General features: G+C 44.5%; 1 protein-coding gene across 9 annotated transcripts in view; it reads left to right on the top strand.

Annotated features, from left to right (window-relative positions):
* The window catches only part of AUTS2 (activator of transcription and developmental regulator AUTS2), a 733,350-nt gene that overhangs the window by 664,494 nt on the left and 49,458 nt on the right, over positions 1 to 19,398 (top strand). For all 9 annotated transcript variants that reach the window (XM_057410696.1, XM_057410700.1, XM_057410698.1 and 6 more), the window contains one exon: positions 696 to 744. In XM_057410696.1, the coding sequence (XP_057266679.1) occupies positions 696 to 744 (49 nt within the window). The remainder of the gene's footprint in view (positions 1 to 695; positions 745 to 19,398) is intronic.

Genomic DNA, 19,398 nt, shown 5'->3' with positions numbered 1-19,398 from the left:
GGGAGTAATGCAATATTAGGAGGAAAATCCTCCCACAAATAAAGGTGGTTTGATGAAAAAATGAAATACATGATGAATTTATACAGTGTGGTGTCAGGAATCAGTTGTTCACATGGAGGTGAATCTTACATAGAAATACTAAGTGCTAACATACTTGTTCTTATTCATACAGTTTGTAATAGCAATTCTCAAATCACTAACTGAAGTTATCAGCACTGCTCCAAAGATGGTAAAATCAGATGCTTGACACAGTAGTGTCTCCAAAAATACTTCAGAAATTAATTAAGAAATCTGCTGTTCTGCAAATTCCCCAAACTGGGCTGTTTGCTTCCAAATGGTGACTCTTCTCCATTGCAAAATCAATGTCAAAACGTATCAGATAATTCCAGTGCAAAAATTAGGTTTTGTGCAGCTAATACTTGAATAAAAAAAGAGAAATAAAATCATTTCTTTATTATACAGAACCTTTCCAAATAAATAGCTGCACTGCAGGGCGGTGAAGCACAGCCAAACAGCACCACCTCATGGCCATTCTCCTCCGAGGCTGCAGCTCCCACTCGCTCCCTTGCTTTTTGTCACCTGATTTGTTTCTCTACAATATCCATCTCGGTGCGTGTGTATAAATACACCACATGCCTTTTGGAAGCTCTCCCTTGTACAGAATGTAACCTTTCTTTTTTCTGTTGGTCTTTCAGGCATCTGATGCCAGTTCTGAGAAACTGTTCAACGCTGTTACAAAGAAAGGTAAGGCTGCAATTCACATCACAAACATATCCCCCCCCCTCCAGCACATTTCTTTTCATGGCAGTTTCAATGGGAGATGAAATGTAACTTGTCTCGCAGAAATGTCGCAATCAGCTTGTTAGTGCTTTTTATGTTTCTCTGGGTTTCAGACATGTTCTGTATGCTTGGTAATTGCTTTGCTTAATATAAAATATAGGCTTTAAATAATGCATTGCCTGCCAGGTCAGAATTAATTTAAATAACAATATTAGGGAATAGTTTATTTTACAAATGGCTTTAATTTAAGCTCATTTAAATAACTGTAAGAGTTTTCAAAATGTTTTAACTTGATTGTTACTCATCAGCTACATGATAGACACGGAATTATGAATAGCCAATTTGCACTGCTGACAGTAATAACCAGCCAACGTTTAGTATTCACAAGATAATAGTCATAAACCACGGCTTACTGTGCTGTGTGCTTTCTGTAGAGTTAATAAATGATATAGAGGGCCACATTTAAATATTCAGTATCCCATTAATTTCTTCCAAACAGCAATCCAAAGAGAGAGTGGCTAGTGATATAACAGTACATTAAGGGAAAACTTGCCCTAAATCAGTGCCAGGGAGCTTCTGTGCAGAGCTTGTCCTGAAGCAGCCTTATATGAAAGACTGGAGGCTTTAGGGAATTTTAATCCTTGTTTCTGGTTTGGTCTGTGCATTTGGAAGGAGGGTCGAGGGAGCAGCTCCAGGCATGAGTTACACCGACTGGTATAATTCAAAGCCTTTAAAATGCATCTGGTTTTTACCCCCCTGTCCTGCTACTTAATGGCAGCTCATTATAACTGCTGAGTAAAAGGGTGTTGCTTCTAGCTTAGGTTAAAACAAACATTGTATTTCAGCTTACTGGGGTTTTGGAACCTTTGAGTCAGTTTGCATTAGAAGAGGCAGCTGTGATGAGTTTGAAATTTAGGTCTTTTTTGTTGACCAGGTGTGGATTTGCTCAGTATTTGTGTGCTTCTGACTGGGTTTGGGTTTGTTATTCCACTGGGTCATTGTGGTGGCTTTTTGTGGCTTTTAATCCCACAAAGCTGCAGCGGTTTAACGGGACGGTGCGTGACCTCGGTGCATTTGGGATTCCTGTGCTGATACGCCATGCTTCTGAAGTCTTTTGCTGCATATTGAGTTATACCTATATTTAATTGTGTTAAGGCTCCATATTCCTGTTTTTCATGTATTAGCATCCTCTGGAAGTACAGTCTGGATTATTTCTGTGGTCTAACTAGGTTATCTCACTTGGCAAGCTTATCTGTCCTTTCTGATTAACTTCATTTGCAGGGTCCCCCTCGGCCCCTCCATAGGCGGAGAAGAGGTGGCCAGGAGGAGGAGAAGGGGCGAGTTATGTGTTTGGAGTGACCCAAGGCCCCCAAACGACATGTGACTGCATCTTTAGTTTGCTAATTCGCTGTAAAAAGCTTTGGCACTTGAACAGCCCTTTCCTGGGGCTCGGCCAGGGCGAGGAGAAGCCCAAGCAGTGAATCCACATTCCTGGCAAAGGACTGTAACCAGGGTGAGGGGCTCTCCTCCCTCCCCCGGGAGGTGATTGATGAAGAGTAGGCCCCTCTTCCTCTTCCTTTCGCTTTCTTTCTCTTTCTTTTTGAATCAAACACATTTCCCACATTCTTATTTTTGTTTACTTACCCGAGCTTGATTCGTGGCATCTATTTGGTTGTGAATACCCATGCTTGACAGGGAGCCTTTTCTTCCGAGGTACTTTTCTTTGGTGATTTAGTTCCCTTGAAAGGATTAGGCTTTCTTTGTGTAGCCTAAAATCAACACCCGCTTTTGGAAGCTTTGCTTGGGAAACCGTACACAAATAAGCTTTTTAGTTGATGGTAGGTTATTCCTTTGCCCCTTATTTCCATCAAAATGGCGTCTGTCTTTTCTCCTCCTGAGTTTCCCCTTAAAGCCATATGCTAATTCCTGTTGGTAACATGAATGACAAGGGAAGAATCAATGCAAATCCAGGTGCGGCCAAACTAGGCTGACTGGTATTTTCTTTTTCTCTCCCCCCCCCCCCCTTTTTTTTTTCCACTGGGAGAAAGAGATAAAGGAGAAAGAGATAAAGGGGAAAGAGGGTGGAAAAAAGCAAAGGGAACAGTTTTGTTAAAGGGATTAGCATTCAAACTACTAAATATCGGGAAAAGAGCCTCAGAAAAGATCCGCTGTTTGGAGATAATGTCAATAATTGCTTGCAGCCAGGTGCAGGGGCTCTCCGAGGTGGTTGGGAGGCTGTTGCCTTCCCTAAGTGTCTGCCTTGGGGACGGCTGATGACCGCCCAGGCAGTGTCAGTTTGATATATTCCAAGTTCAAGTTCCCTCTCTCCAATTCAGTCTATTTGCTTCCAAGCCAGCTCTCCCCCCCCCCCCCAACCCTGCTGTGTTGTCCGTGGTTGCTTTTGCCAAAAGCAATAAAAGTCGCCTGTAAGAAAGGTCAGATTTGCATTGGGTAAACCATGATGAAACCTTCAAAGCCTCCTGGCTGATGGGCCAGGCTGGCAGGGCTCGGCAGGCTGACAAGTGGACATACCTCCGTGTCCACAGCCGCTCCTCTCCCGTGTCCTGCACATACCCACTGTATGTCTCACACATCCTCTTCTTTTCTCCTTGCAGCTTCTGTTTTGCAGAACTACTGGTAGCTGAGGTAGCAGAAATTACAGAGGTGTTTACAAAGCAGGTAGAAATCCTGAAGCATTTTAGGTCTTGCCATATGTATTTTGTCCCTCTTTCTGTCATTTAGCTGTAGACTTCAAGGCTGAAGATGAGATGAAGCTCAAGCTGTGGTGGATTAGTGTGGATGTGTGATGTTGAGCAGTGCTTTCCTCAGAAATACTAACAATTAAAATATCTAGGGCAAAGTGAAATCCCTCCTAGACCTCCCCTGAAGAGGTAGTAAAACCCCTTGACAAGTGTCTCATCTTCCATTTAGGAGTTAGCTGGCCTTGAAGCTGTATGGGAAGATGCCTCCCTAAACGTAGAAGGGTCCTCTGAGTTCTGGGGGCAGTACGTGGATGTTGGGGCCTCTCAGTGCTGGGCTGTGTGCCGTAGCCGAGCAGTGCTGTGTTGGAGAGGGATGTAGGGATCCCTGTCAGCTCTGTGCTGCCACCATTCCCAGAGGTCTGCAGCCTTCTGCCGTGTCTGCAGCTGGGCTGGGAACTCGGGAGGGATGTGATTGGACCCCAGGGCAGGAATCACTGTAGCTGCTGCTGAAATGAGTTGTTCCTGGTCACTGATCAGATCCCTGTGCTCCATCACTTGGGCAGGAACACTTTCACCTTGCAATGTTCAGAATTCTCTAGGGAGATGATTCCCGTGGAAATCCAGGTGGCTGTGCTGGGAGGTAATCACCCAGGGGTCTGGGCCCTTACGAATACTTGAGAAAGGGGCTGTTAACATCTGAATAAATGAGATGGGTAAGGGATGGAGGAGGAGTGCATCACCCGCCTGCAGCTCCCTGTCTGTCCCCTCCCTACCTGCACACTGGGCCTTCCAGTTTGGGAGTGCTGCTTACAGTCTTTATGTCTTTGAACAAGCATAACCTTTTCTGAGAGTATCAACTTCAGCACCATTAATCCTGGCTAAAACACAGGTTTTGTTCAGGAATTTTTGTAACACTACTTCAGCATAATGAAATTCCATTATCTCTTAATAATTTAAATAGACACATCTGAAGTTGTAGAGCAGGCAGATCCTACTATTACGATGTATTTCATTTATGCTAACTCCCTCCCACGTAGCCTTGGAAAACAGCTTTTCCTGGAGGGAGAAATGAGTCCCAAAGTGATGAAGTTTTCATTTGTGCTGTATACTGAAGCTTGCCTTTGATCAGGAACACAATTGGGCTGTTACAGCTTTTTACATTCAAATTGTTTACAGGATGTTCATGTAAACTTGATGAATCCTTCTGCTTCCTGGCACCACCAGCTGTCAGGGAAATATTTAGACTCTCAGCTGGAGGTAGATCAAGGCGTCTGGGTTACGAGTCTTCACTGGTGGCTGAAATACCAGTCAGATCAAGGCCTGGCTTTTTAGATGGCTCTACAGCAATATCCTTCCCTAGAAAAACAGACGCATTGTTGTTTCTTGTCTGTCTGTGGTGAATCATTTCTTGAGGATCCTCCACAACATCTGTTTCTGTAAACAAGTAAGGAGCTACACTTGGCAAATATTTCTCTGCTGATCCCTTAGCTGTGGAGAAGTGCTCTCGCTCTCCCTAAGTAAACCATCCCCACAGCATCTCACGTTGAGTACAAGTGGATTCACCACTACATAGGTAGCGTGTGTGCAGTATTAACGTGTTTAGTATGCTAGAGAACTGGCTGCTGCTGTCTCCCTCCTCTCCAGGCGTCTGTAGGAATCTATGTAACATCCTCACTCCCTTGGTTCTTAGTGTTGCTCTTGAATTTTTGGGGCGCTGCTGTCTCTGTGGGTTGGCCTCGATGCACTGGAGGGCTCTGTGGTTGGACTGGAGGCACTCCATGTTGTTCCTCTGCAGTGAAAAGCTTCTTACTAGCTTGCTGTTAGGGCTGCCATCATCAACCAGCAAACCTCAGGGACTACTGAACCACACGAGCAGTGCTGCAGCTCTCTGTCTTTGTGGTTGTTACAGTGGCTCAGCCCTCCTGAAGCGACACCCAGACGATGGTGTCTCCTTGCCTTTCCAGCGGAGACTTCCGTGGTGGCTTTGGATCACTTGGTTTGCCTGTGTTTTCTGGGTTTCAAATGGCTTTTCAGTATTTTCCATGTGAAAGTTCAGTGTCTCATTAGTGAGGGACTCGGCACTGCACAAAGCCTCTGGTTTTGAGGACCCCAGGTTTCTTGTGCCTGTGAGTTAGATTAGAAGAACTGGTGCATTGCTTCACTCTGACTTCCAAGTCAGGCAGACAAATTGATGTATGTCTCGAGATGGTTCTTTGTTCTGGTACACAAAAGAGCAAGGCAGTTATTTCTGTGCCATGAAGGCTTTATGTGAGCAAGGAATTTGTTCCATAACATCCTCATAAAGGCTGTGCCTCCTAAGCACATACCACTCCTCTCCATCTGTATGCTTTCTATGCCCCCTCCTTCTTTATGTGCTGGTGCTTTTTGGCTGGGACATGACAGCCAGGCAGGGTTGCAGTGCTGGGAGGTATCATAGCTGTTCTGTAGATACAGGAAGAGGTCAGTGGATAATGTGACGTAGTTTTGTGTGCCCAGAGGGACTGGTGAGAGTCAAAGGTGGCCTCTTCCAAGATCTTTCAGATGCTGAAATCCTAAAACTTACAAACAGGAATCTTCTAAACAGGATAATTTTTAAGTTGGTAATTCGAAACAAACCCATAAACCATCAGCGTGGGACAAGCACCTGCAGTCCCTGGCTTTTCCTGATCCAAGTAGTGGCAGATGTCAATTGAAAGTGTTGTTCTGCCCATTTAGAGTGGTATCGAGTACCCTTTGGGGTTGGTTGGTGAATGTGTTCATATAAGGTTGGTTGGAGTAGTTTGCCTATGGTGACAGTGAGCAGAATGGCAGTATTTACTAACATGTAATGGTATCTGTTCTGGAGAGAGCATTTGTTCTATAGATTAACCTTTTATCAAAAAAGACTTAGCAGCATTGGCTGTAAAATAACAACTTGTGCCAATCTCTTTGAAATAAGGTGGAAAAATTCTTGGGATAGGAGTGTTTGGACGTCAGAGGTCCTGACTTGACAAACCTGCAGTTGGTGGTGTCCAAGCTGGAGCGTGGCGTGAGGTTTTGTGCATGGAGCATCCTGCAGGCCTCCCATATCTGCCCTGCTGCTAGTCTCTCCCTTGTAATAAAATGTTGTTTTCTCTGAAAATGTATGTTTATTTAAGTAGGTCTCTTTTTGCTTCACAATCTGGATTCCATTCAGTCAGTTACCACTCCAATTAACTAACAATTATTTAACATTAACAGTAATTACAGACGCCAGTTAAGCGCCTACAGATGTCAACTGTTAGCTTTGTACCTAATCACTCAATGAAATGGAGAAAGTTCAACAAACATCAATTAGCCAAGCAATTAGGATGAGGTAGGAAAGAGCATGTTATCGTGTGTGAGCTGATTCAATTTATTTTATTTTGTCAGTAAAACACACACACTGCAGACAAGCAGCAATAAGTTGCTGAGATTAGATAAAGCTGTATTGTTTTGCTGTTTATACAAGAGTTTTCCCCTCCTCTTCCTTCCCCTACATAACTCAAATGCGCTTTGCCAGGCGTTTGTTATCTTATCAAATACATTTCAGTTCAATTGGGAAAGCACAGCAATGTCGTTTTCAGCGCAGAGGTGAAGAGTGTTCACATCACGTTCACAGCAACAGGCGTGAGCTTTATCCCAGCACAACTGTCAGCTTAGCAAAGCTACTCCTGGGAGTAGGTTTAACCCATGCATGTATGTAACCAAGGGCCAGGTAGACACCAATGGGCTTAGCCAGTAGATACATGGTTTTAGGTAACACCGAACAATGTGAATTGGTTCCTCCATCTGCTTTATCCATGTATTTAATCTCAACAGTGGGTTGACTTGGGCTCCACACCACCTTGCTGAGGTTGTAAGAGGACAAAAGGGCTTCCTCAAAGGCTACATTAGAGCAGCTTGGGCTGTCCCAGCTCAAGGGTGGGAGCAACCTGTGCGGGGTGTTCCCATTGCATGCTGCTGTCTGAAGGGTACCGTGCATTGGCAGCCATCACGGGGAGTAACTGTGCCTCCATCAGCACTGTGTAGCTATGTATTGTGTGATTGTGTGGCTCAAATAAAACCCTAAAAGAGTAGGAACGGGTTATAACTTTACTTTTGGAAGGAGCCTTGGTTTCTAGCCACCATCCAAGGTGCATTGCAGGCCTCTCTTTTAAGACCTTTTGAAGGCACTTGACCCTGTTCACAGGGTGCCTGGGCTTCCCAAGTACCCAGCAGTACCATAACCCACCCGTTGACCTCCATAGTCACTTTTCCTGTAGGATCTAATGGCTTCTCACTTGGCACAACGTAACACCTCTTGCTCAGGCTGGATTACATCCTGTTACTGTTAATTATCTCAGACCTTACAGTCTGGACACTCTGGATGTCTGTAGGGGTTTTACAGGGTCATCTCTATGTATTGTGGAGGGTTTTTTCTTCCTTTTTGTAAAGCCTTTATAGCTGCTTAAAAACCAAAGCAAAGAGGCTTTTTCCTTCCAGTTCTCAACTGCCCCCCAAACAAGAATTCCTGCCTTTTGCCTTCATCACCACACTGACATATTTCAAATGTTTCCCCACATAAAATGGTCCCACGAAGTAAGATTGTTTTCTCATGCAGTCTGCCCACAAGACTCCATGGAGTTATTTGAATTAGTCATTGTTTTCCAGAGTGAAGGAATGAGAGTGGAGAACCACAGGCGGAGCTCGCTGCTGCTTCCCCAAGTCTCAGCTGGCTTTTCTGTTCTGGAAAAAACACAAAGTCCGAACATGCAAATAAAGCCCTCAGTGTGCGACCGGAGTGAGGTCATGTTTGAGTGGACAGAAAAACTGAAACCGAGCTTCAAAGTGAGAGCTACCGCATTGATTCTGGTGACAGAAATCATAGAATCATTAAATCCCAGACTGCTTTGGGTTGGAAGGGACCTTAAAGCTCCTCCAGTTCCAACCGCTGCCACGGGCAGGGACACCTTCCACTAGAGCAGCTTGCTCCAAGCCCCTGTGTCCAGCCTGGCCTTGAACACTGCCAGGGATGGGGCAGCCACAGCTTCTCTGGGCACCCTGTGCCAGCGCCTCAGCACCCTCACAGGGAAGAACTTCTGCCTGAGAGCTCATCTCAGTCTCCCCTCTGGCAGGTTAAAGCCGTTCCCCTTGTCCTGTCCCTACAGGCCCTTTCTTGATTTGGAGATACTTCAAATTGGCATCAAAGATCAGAGAAAGAGACATGTTAGTCTTCACTTGGGTTTCAGTTCAGTAACTGCTTCATGAAGTAACTGCTTCATTGCTTGACTGACTTTAAACACTTGTTAACACTGAGCATTTACCTAAGAGCTTTGCTGGATGAGGCCCACAGGAGTAAATCTTGGGACACCCCTGAGACTTCCAGCCACCTGGCATCGCTCGTGTTTCCTTTTCGTTCTGTCCCTTGTGCACCTCTGTGACTGAGGGGAGCTGAGCCCCTTTTACCCATCCCTGTCCCTAGCAGGTCCCGCTCTCTAACCGTTGGTTCTGTTCCATGAGCCAAGGAATTTCTCTCCAGAAATTCAAACACGGCAAGAAGGAGATGATTTTGCAGCCAAGATACCCATCGGGTGCAGGGAAGGAGGCAAAGCACAGGTGAAGGCAGAGGGGCTGCCCCCCACCAAGCCTTTGGATCAGCCTTCACCCTGCAGTCGGTACTTTTCTGCTGTCATTCAGTGTTACTCAGTGTAACATAAACTGATTTCCAGGCTAGATGTGGCCAGTCCTGGCTGTGCGGCTGCCAGGAGCATGCTGAGAAGTGCTTCAAGCAGCGAATGACTGTGTGTCTGAATGGGGTGTCTGCAGCATTGGGCTGGCTGTTTAAAAAGCCAGTGTAAATGTATACTCAAAGAGTGGCAAACACAAGAGCAGATAAACTGATTTAAGTGCCTTTTAGAGCAGTTAATGGCCTTGACTTACAAATGCTGGGAAAGTAAGTCAGGAGCTGGGGGTGGGTTTCCTTCTGTACTTACCCAGAAAACACTGTTCTAAAACCTTCTTGTCTGAGGTGCAGCCCTGCTCTCACAAGAGGATCCTCAAAGTGGGGCCTGGGGAGAATTCCCAAGTCCAAGAGTACAAGAGTCAAACCCCACCAGGCTGCTGCAGCCTGTATTTAGTGCAGCAGGATTTCTCCTGGCACTTGAGATCCTGTCTTAAGGCATGCTCACAACTTGCCGTGATCCCCCCCCAAGGGCCACCTGGCTTATTCCCATCGCCCATCTGCAGCCAGAGGAGCTCCACGAACCCTGTGCTAACCCCTCACTTATAGCTTATCTGAAAGTCACAGTCTTTGGAGCACAGGCCAAGCCTCCTTCCTCCTCAGCCCTTTCTGGGAATCTTATCCCTGGGTTTACACCATGCTCTGTGCTTCCTTATGGGTTTTCCCAAAATGCTGTGGGGTTGAGGTGAGGAGGATCTGGAGGGCTTGGGCTGCCTGGGGCAGCACTCAGCACCTGCAGTTTTGCTGCTGCCTGTGTTTTATGAGACAATGAGGAGCGGGAAGAAGGATGAGCTGCAGCCCTGTGGAGCTCCCACAGAATTCGGGTGTAATTTCCAAATATTTCAAGTTAGTGAGCACTTTTGAATATTGGAGGCAAAGGAATTGTCATAATAGAAACCAGCTGCTGCAGAGCAGGCTGTGTCCTAAGAAAAAACAGCTCCATGAAAATAGGTCTGCTGAGTAATAAAGCCACAAATAAATACTTAGTTCATTTACTGGGTTGTTAGTCCCATAAGCACTTAAACTTCATTTGTTAAAAGAAACAGCATTATACAAATCAAAAGCAGATGAGCAAAAGCCCCGGGTTTACTTTTGCTTGCTGTTTTTTATTGGTGGTTGGTTGAACAGTTACAGCCCTGCAGCTTTCAGCAGGTGGGGTTGGTGCCTGGGTACAACAGATGCTGCTGCAACAACAGCACCGTTTTGTTCTGTCCTGTGATAGTAATTGGGTTGTTGTTTCCTTTCCTTGGCACCTTGGGATAGAGCAAAGAGAGAGTTGTCATTAAGGGAATTGTATCCTAAGGTGGTCCTTAGTTTTTTGATGTATGGGGGTCAATGAGACACTTCAAGCTTTGGTCTTAAGGATGCTGAGTTTCTGACCCTTCTGACACAGAACTGTGTAAATCTTTCTTCTTCCATCTGACTGCATCTAAGTGAGGTCCCTGCGCTGTTCTTCAGGTACTCCTGACACTCTTCCTGAGGTCCAAACAGGTCTTATTTAGTTGACTGGGAGAAATGGGGTGAACTCGTGGGCTCTCATCTCTTCATCAAGACAGAGGAATGATCTTGGGCTTTGCTTTGGTCTTAGTTCGTTGCCAGAAACTGAGTCAGGTGTTTCTAACTCCCAGTCAAGTGGGTGCTGATTTGGAAGTGAGGATTGTTCTGTATGAATAAGCAGCCTTCAGTGTCTTTGGGATCTGGGAGAGAGTTACCATGTGGATGGAAAAATGGGAAGCTGTCAGCATTCTGGGAAGAGGAGAGTGGAAGAGTACAGGTTCTCTGAACACATCCATCTGGCAGGAAACAATAGGAGCAATCATGGAACACCATATATATCCTCTTTCACCATACCAAAAGAAGTCCATGATTACATCAGACATGTTTAAAGCAGACCACTCTGAGCAGAGCTGTTTTGAAGACTGGCTCTTGAGTAACCAGCTCATTCTAATCCAGTTCATATTTGAACAGTCCTGTCTGATTGCAGATGGGGTGAACAGCCGTTAGAGTACACAAGCAATTGCCTGTAAATGGCTGGACCCATTAACTCCTGCTGGTCTTGATGCTGTGTCTGCAGTGCTGCTTGTAGTGGTGCTCTCTATACATGAAAAGAGATGTCATAAGCCATCTGAGGCCAGACCCATTGTCATGGCCATGAATAGACAGGTTCCTGTTGACTCTGTTTAGTTCAGGCTCTAAGAGAATCATAATCTTTTGGTACAGAAGCTCATACTTGAGCATTTAGAAGGTTAAAACAAAGCCGAGTGGCTCTATGGATTGCATTAGGAGAAACTCTTCATTTGTTTCTATGTTGCAAAGGTCACTTTCCTTGTCTTACAGCTTTTTTTGTGCTATGGTCTGGTTTTCTTCCTAAAAATTGGCTGTTGTACCTGCCTTTGTGATTTCCCAATGGTTTCTCTAGTTATGTTATGCCCAAATCAGCAACCTATGAGTTTGCACTTGGAAGAAGAAGAAATGAGAGTGCTCAATCTGTGGAATGTGGTGGAGTTACTAGTGCTTATCTCTATCATGAGAGTTTTTCTATACATGCATCTGCATAAATACAGAAATCAGTATCTTTTTACAGTGACCCTCTTTAAAAGATCATGGCCGCATGCTGTCATGCGGGACATAATGTAAAGTTTGTGTAGATAAAACCCGATTTGAAGAGTCAGACAGGTCTGAGCCACTTCCCGCAGCGTGTATAGTGAGGACCAGCATGATGATTTCGGAAGGCTGCTTCTGCAGAGCCCACTGCTGGGAGATGTTAAGCATATTTGTGGGGATCATGGGTAGAGTCCGGCTTACTGGAACACTCTTACATGGACAGCAGGTGAAACCCACCAAGCAGGAGGGAGAACTTGTGCCCTACTCTACGTCTCTTCAGGTCACTCCAGTCCCTCGGGCACCGTGTGAGCCTTCCTCTTTTGTTGATGGGTCTCAATGAAGGTGTTCTTCCATCTGCTTCCGTATCTGTTCTCTGTATATGCTGACTTTTAAATTACAGGTCTTGAGACCCCCTTTTGTCCTGTTTTCACAGCCACTGAGATTTAACAAACCAGGCCTGTGGCCGGGGCTTGTGGGAGTTGCTGTAATACAGTTAAATGTTGATAATCATCTGGCAAGCTGTTACACTTGTCTGGAAAGGGCTGGGTGATGTGTGCATGTGGGACAAGTCAGTACATCTTTTGAATTAATAAATTAAGTTTGTTGGCGAGCCAGCCTGTAGTAAATTAACACCTTGCTTAAATAGTTAGCTGACAGCTTGAAGTGGGGGGGTGGCATTTTAATAGTTAAGCTGGTTTTCTCTGTCTTCACATGCCCTGCCCAGCATCTCATCTTATTCAAATAACCTAATTGCTATCCAGCCTTTCAACAGCACATCATCTTAGCACCTTGCTGCCAAGACAGTTATTCACCTAAAGGCCTCATTATGTTTTGCCAGTATATCAGGGGCCAAAAATAACTTGACAATATCTGCTCGATACCCAGGTATCTACATGACAAACAAATAATTGGGTGAAGCAAGCCCTAAGCACAGTGCAGCTGACACCACTGTGTGCAGAGCCCTTAACGATAACAGCCACCACTCTGCCTGGGTTGTGTCACAGCAAATCTTTAGGCAGGGGAGAGTGCTGAGACGTGAGGGTGACAGCTTGGGAAATAGCTGTTAGTGCAGGCAGTAAGGAGGGTGTTGGTGGCAGTCTGTGACAAGTCACTGTCATTCTCCTGCAGGTAAATGGCTGACACCTTAGAACAAAGGCTTTAACAATAGCGTTTTCTGAAAAAGTTAAAAAAAAATCACAGACGTGCTCTCATCTGAGAGGGTTCATGAGTGGGCCGGGGAATGCTCCAGCTTCCCCTTTTAATCTGATATTATAATTAATTTAAAGTTGATTGCTATGAGTGGCTGTGCATGCTTAAAAATTAGATCAGCCACTAACGTGGCTCTTAATGAGGGTTTTTATTGGTCTGGTAGCTTACACAAAAGCAATGAACACGATTTGGAGCAAGTTAATGCACCCGGAGAAGGCAGCTGTGGTCTGCATCAAGAGTCCCCAAAAGTAAGGCTTCCTCATAAGACAGGTCCCTCTGACCTGGTCATTGTCCTTCAACCTGATGGATCTCTGATGGGTCAACAGGGTGCTGGCAGACCAGTTGCTCTGCCCATCATCTTGGCAAACCCTAGTGTTGTGGTCCTCCGAGGCTCCCACAGCCTCAGTGCTCCTATGTGTCCAGAGGCCTTTAGTGCATTCCTGTGTGTTAGACCATACTACTAATCCTCTCCAGCCCAAACCATTCCACGGTTCTATGTGACGTAGTGTATGTGATAAAATGGAGTGGATGCGTGAAGGAGTGTGTGACAGATGCTGGAACTTGAAATGTCTCTGAATTGCTCCTTTCCTTACCACTAAAGTGACCTTTTCTGTGCATGCAAGTAGCAAATGAGGATTTTCAGCCACACAGAATCAACCAGGTTGGAAAAGACCTTTAAGATCATCAAGTCCAAGTTGCCAAGGCCACCACTAATTCGTGGCACTGAGGACCTCACATGGTTAGTTAACACTTCCAAGGACGGTGACTCCACCACTGCCCTGGTCAGCCTGTTCCACTGCCTAACCACCCTTTCAGTGAAGAAATAGTTCCTAATACCCAACCTAAGCCTCCCCTGGCACAGGTTGCACTAACAGTTGAGCAAGGGAATTGGGATTTTCATATGAAAGTGCTTGTGCTTGCTTCTAATGCCACAGTCAATGTCGGTACATAGATAGTGGGGCAGAGGAAGAAGCAGCATTGCTGTGTTACTGGAAGTGGTTCAAAAAGATGCTACGGGGGGAATGTTACATGTTTTGGCAAGGAACCCATAGCATTTTTCTGCAGCATTTTAGGATTCTGCTGCTGCAAGCAGTTAGACTGGGAGCGGCCAGAACGTTTCAGGCAATGAAGGGAACTTCAAAGCTTAAAAAAGATCAGCCTAATTTGTAGGTAAAAGTCTGCTTTCATAATTAGCATGTCTGTGCTCTTCATTCTAGTAAACACGTATGGAGAAAGTCATTTGCACATGCAAACAAATCCAGGAGGCAACAGGAATACGAGTCCATCTTCGAGCTGATTCTTCGGGAAATGCTAAATAGACTTCAGCATTTTTCAGATGAATATCTAGTTTCTCTTTGCTTTCCTTTGGCTCACTGTAGAGCACAAGCGCTGCTTAAAATCCGTAGTATATCGCTGTGCGTTTTCTCCCTGCAACTTCAACTTTGTCCTTTGTAGATAGAATGAATAAGTTCTGTTAGGCTATGCTTTTAATATACAGAAAGCACGCAGATAACTTGCTGTGACAGGCAGAAGGTGAACGATTTCCCTGCATCTCAGGCAGTTGTTCAGGGTTTTTTGAAAGAAAGAAATTGCTTATACTCTATTTACCTTTTCCCCTGAGGAGTAAAAGTGAGGTGTGGGCATCACATACTTCTTGACATGGTGTATTCCAGTTTGCTATTCATTGCAGCAACCCGTAGCCCCGCAGTGTGTTTCCTGAAGGTGACTGGGTGGTGTGACATGCCTTACCTTGCCTTGTCAACAGCAGCATTCTTGGGATTTTATTCAGTGGCAGGCGTCTTGCAAAATGGGAGCTTCATAAGTCATAATTCATGTTGTATTGCAAAGATTAAGAACAAACAGGAGCAGGATGTGATGTATTTAGGCAGGATCTGCTTATATTTAAGTATATAACTTTAGAGGGAACATAAGAGAATAGCTGAGAAAATGCAGTATATTATATGTAGGACCTGGAGCAGATGAGATCTGGGACAAAAAGTCCACAGAGGTGGATTTATTTGAGACATCCTACAGCCTTTTGATGCAAAAGATGGTGGTGATTAAAACTAAGTAGCAGCCAAGATACTCAGAAGTACTCAAAGAGCAATGGAGATAAATAATCACTGTCAAATTACAGGGAAAATTCTTCACTCCTTGACCAAATATTCCTTGAATTAGGGGTTTTGAGGGTTATTTTGAGACAAATATGTGTACTTTCAGCTTCATTTGTGTAGTTTTGAGTAACATGACTGAAATGAGCTTACGTGGCTTGGTAGAAGTGTGCTCAAAGTTAAGTATTATGGTAAAATCTCAGATCTCATTCCCTCACATACAGAAGGAGTCATGGATTCAGGCATGCCTTGGACAGTGGCGGCTGGTTTTCAGGACAAAAGGTTTTACAGTTACACGCTGTTAAAATCACGTTACTTAAAAGGTAAACCAAGATTACACAGCCTCCCTTTTTTTTCTCCCTAAGCGTCTGCAGGAATGCAGTTTCAAGTGCATAGATCTGTGTATGGTTTTAATAATACTCTGTCATTTGCCGTGGTGTCGTGCCAAAAATGAACTCATTAATGAACTCCACGGGGTATTTATGTAGTTCCAAAGCTGCTCATTACATCTATTTTTAAGTCCATTGCAGCATTGATGGCAAGGGGAATTTGTTGAAACCTGTAGCGTAAAACTTGTAATTTTGTTTGCTAACACTTGCAAAAGATTACAGATGTGATCCGAGGCCCTTTGAAGTCAAGGGGAGTAATGGGATCATTAGCGTAGGAATTAGTACGTGTTTTTCTAATATAATACTCTTACATGATGCTCTGGGGAGAGCTTCCCCTTCTTCCATCCCTCCCTTCCCATCTCCTGCATGGGGAGTGTGCATGGCAGTGTTGGTACATGGAGTGTGTGGCTTTCCGGTGGCTGAAAACTTGGCCTCTTGAGTGTCCATGGAGTCTGAATGTCCCTGAAGTCGGTCACTGTGGATTTGTAATTAGTCCAAAATCTTATTTTTAGAGCCAGTGCCCCCCCCCCCCCCGAGACGTTATTTGAAGGCCTCTGGTGTCAGTAATGTTGCCTTTCTGCTCCCAGATGAGGTGCACAGTGCTCTGATGGATTTACCTTCTTAAAGCACTTGAAACAAAGGGGCATCAGTGTCAAACGCAAGGGCAGTTTTTCATACAAGGTGGAAAGAGCCTCTTGTTGCAGTGGGATGCAGACATAGCATAGTAACTTTATATGTGTCTGCAGAATTTAGAATTTCAGTTTGCTGCTGGTGTTGGGTTCTCTACAAGCATTTAATGGGTTTTGCTGAGACATGCTCCTGATTGTAAAGTGGTTCTGGAGCTGACAGACTTTGCTCAAGGCAAATTCTTTTCATTAAAAAAGGATTTAACTAATTAGACCCGACTGTCGACTGACAGGTTAATTGATAAGGGAAGTGGGCCCAGTAACCTGGAGGTGAGATTATACTGTGACTTTAAAGCCTTATAGTCCCTGATAAAAGTTAGTCTTCCCCTGGAATGTCAGGAAAATCACGCTGGTTTCTTTACAAGGCATCGTGCCTGAAAAGATCTGTAAAAAGAGCTGCGGTTTCCTAAAATTAATTTCTCAAAGTAAAGGTCTGATCCAGCAAATTTATTCTTAGATAGGGCTCATTGAAGCCGATTCAGTGGGAGCTTTGCACATTCGTAGCTTGGGCTCACATATAGTTTGGTTGGGGGTGACAGGTAGTTTACATGGAACCTCTTTATCTCTTTAGCTAGCTACAGTAAAACTTCTTTTTTTTTTTTTTTTAACTGTTTAAGTAAGCAATCACTTGGTCCAATAAATATTAGTTCTGGAACTATTATTTTCTAATAACTTGCTTCTTAACATGTAAAGGAGCTTGGGAGTGCGTTTAGTGCTTGATAGGAAGGAGACGGCGATACAGGGAGCCTGGCCGAGTCTGGGTGGGACCTGCACATCTGGGCTCTGCCTTTTCCAGGTACATCTGGTGATCATGAGAGACAAAGAGGCAGAGTTCTGGTAGTTATTCTTTCACCCATGTGCAAACCGTATCTTACAGGTTAGAAAGATAATAATGAGAAGACAAGTAATTATGACAGCGTCTGGAAAAATCCAAATAGAAAACCATCTTGACCTCCACCCAGGTCTGCTAACGTTGCAGGAAGAGCCTGTGGTGGGTGAGAGCTACTCATCCATGCTTAACACTTTCTGGTTTGTCCAGGTAATTCCTTAGAGCTTGACATTAACTTCCTTTATCTTCATGTGTCCAGATAACATTTAGGCACAGGAGAGGCTGTTTGGCAGCAGGAACAGTGGGTTTTGTGTTAGGCAGGAGGGATTGGCCCAGTGTCAGGATCATGTGAAGGAATCAAAGGAAGGTGCTGGGCAGAGAGGGCTCAATCACTTCTCCTGTGAAAACCTGAGTATATTTTAAACCCTAGTTTTGGCAGTCTTTCCAAAGAAAATCACTAGGATAAAGAAACCTGTTTGCGGGTAAGCTGAGAGCAGCATATCACTCATCAGATTCGAGGGAAGAAATTTCAACTGTTATGAATGAGGCGATTTACACTTGCTATTAATAACTATGACTGTAAGTTGGGGGGGTGAGTCCTAAGGATTTTTAAGGGTTGTTTTCATTGGCGTACTAACACCTGACTGTAAGAGCAGAGACGTTTCTGTTACCCTCCTTTCCTGTTGGATAGAATTAGATGCATGGATTGCATATATCAGTCTAATCAACCCTGCGAAGATGTCAAAACATAGAAAGTCAATTTGATCATAAAGTCTAAACCTGTCTTGTTTTTCTTTTCCTTTCCTTCCCCTCCTTGTGCTCCATCTAAAGTAAATAACTGGACATAACTGAATGAATATAATCCATTTCTCCAAAGGAAGAAAAATAATTGCCTCCAGACTTCTAACTTACCTGCCAAATTGCATCCTGATGTGAATTGCAATGGACAAATTATAATCTGTTGAGACAAGGGAGGCAATGATGGAGTCTGTAAGTGACCCTTCCCTGGTAGGCACAGTCACAATGAAACTAAACTTGGCAAGTGATTTGCACTCACATCAGGGAAGAGTTGGTCCCCAGGTCATCCTTGAAAGGCATTAACTTAGGAGAGGAAAACAGCTTGCAATGCAGGCTGACGGCCTGGGGTTGAACAGAAGTCAGTCTCAAGTGAGATCAGCATTATGCAGACCACAAGCTCTGTATTCCACCACTTCAGGAAGAAACCCAAACCAAACAACCAGAACAAAAATATGACAACAAAAAGCACAGAGAAGCAGGAAGATCTAACCAGGGAGCCTCAATTTTGCAGGGTCGGCCTTGCAAAGGCTTTTACACAGTGGAGCTGGTAGGAATGGCCACAGCGGTGAGATTTGAGCATCTGTCTCCAAGAATTCCAGTATTTCCAGCGGTCCCCCAGCCCAGGGATGTTCCTTTGTTGAGCCCTGCTATGGCTGCAGTTTCTGTAAGCTGGTTCAGGCTGCTCTCAGCTGTATAAGAGTGCCATGATGCAGTTGGATACCAACAGCCGGTCTGTGGACTGTGTCTTGGTTTACTTCGTGATCCAGTACTTTGTGTAAATGTAAAGCAGTTTCAAGACATGCTTTTGTCACATTACGTAGGTATCAGATAGCTGCATGTGTCCTGAAGTTGTGGTGAGTATGCAGATGGTCACGTTGGCAAAGAAGGAGAGATTTCCATCATCTGCTTCAGACTTGAGTGTGGTTCTTATCCTGGTTTTGGTATTGGAATGACTTCTCTGGGACTCAAGGCTGTGGTGCACAAAGGACAAGGGGCAGCTGGAGGTGTTTGCTTGCAGGGAGTCCTTTAAGGGGGTGAGAACAGTAATACTGCATGATACTGAGTAGTGTAAGGTTTATTTTGAACTCCAGAAAACACCAGTGAAGAAACAAAACTTCATTTTCAGATGGGAGTGAGTTTTGTGACAGTTGATTCCACAGACCCTGCTCAAAGCTCTTCTTTGTCTGCACCCAAATAACCTGAACCATTGTCTAAAAAGCCTTATGCTATAAAATCTAAGAATAGGGACAAACTCCGTAAGAAACGGCAGTGCACACTGTAGCATGAGCTGTGTGGAGAGAAAAAAGGCATAATATTGTTACTCTTTTGTAGAAAGGATCCTGGTGTGAAGCCAGAATGTCTCAATGCACATAGTAACTTCTCGAACACCTGCAGTGCATGGTGGGGTTCATTCCTTGAAGACACATGTAAAAACTAAAATGAAATATTAGCTTTCTTATTTTAAACCATGTGTGTTTTCAAATGTATGTGGATATGCACACTTATACATGTTACAGTTTTCTGGCACTTTTGAATGTTATGGTTAAGTCTGATATTTTGTGAAATATCCA

The sequence above is a fragment of the Pezoporus wallicus genome, unplaced genomic scaffold (assembly GCF_028554395.1).
Source record: "Pezoporus wallicus isolate ANWC-B61680 ecotype Strahan unplaced genomic scaffold, APGP_CSIRO_Pwel_v1 contig_8705, whole genome shotgun sequence".
Classification (NCBI taxonomy): domain Eukaryota; kingdom Metazoa; phylum Chordata; class Aves; order Psittaciformes; family Psittacidae; genus Pezoporus; species Pezoporus wallicus.
The sequence above is the reverse complement of the archived record's forward strand: the minus strand, read 5'-3'. Positions and strand labels throughout refer to the sequence as shown.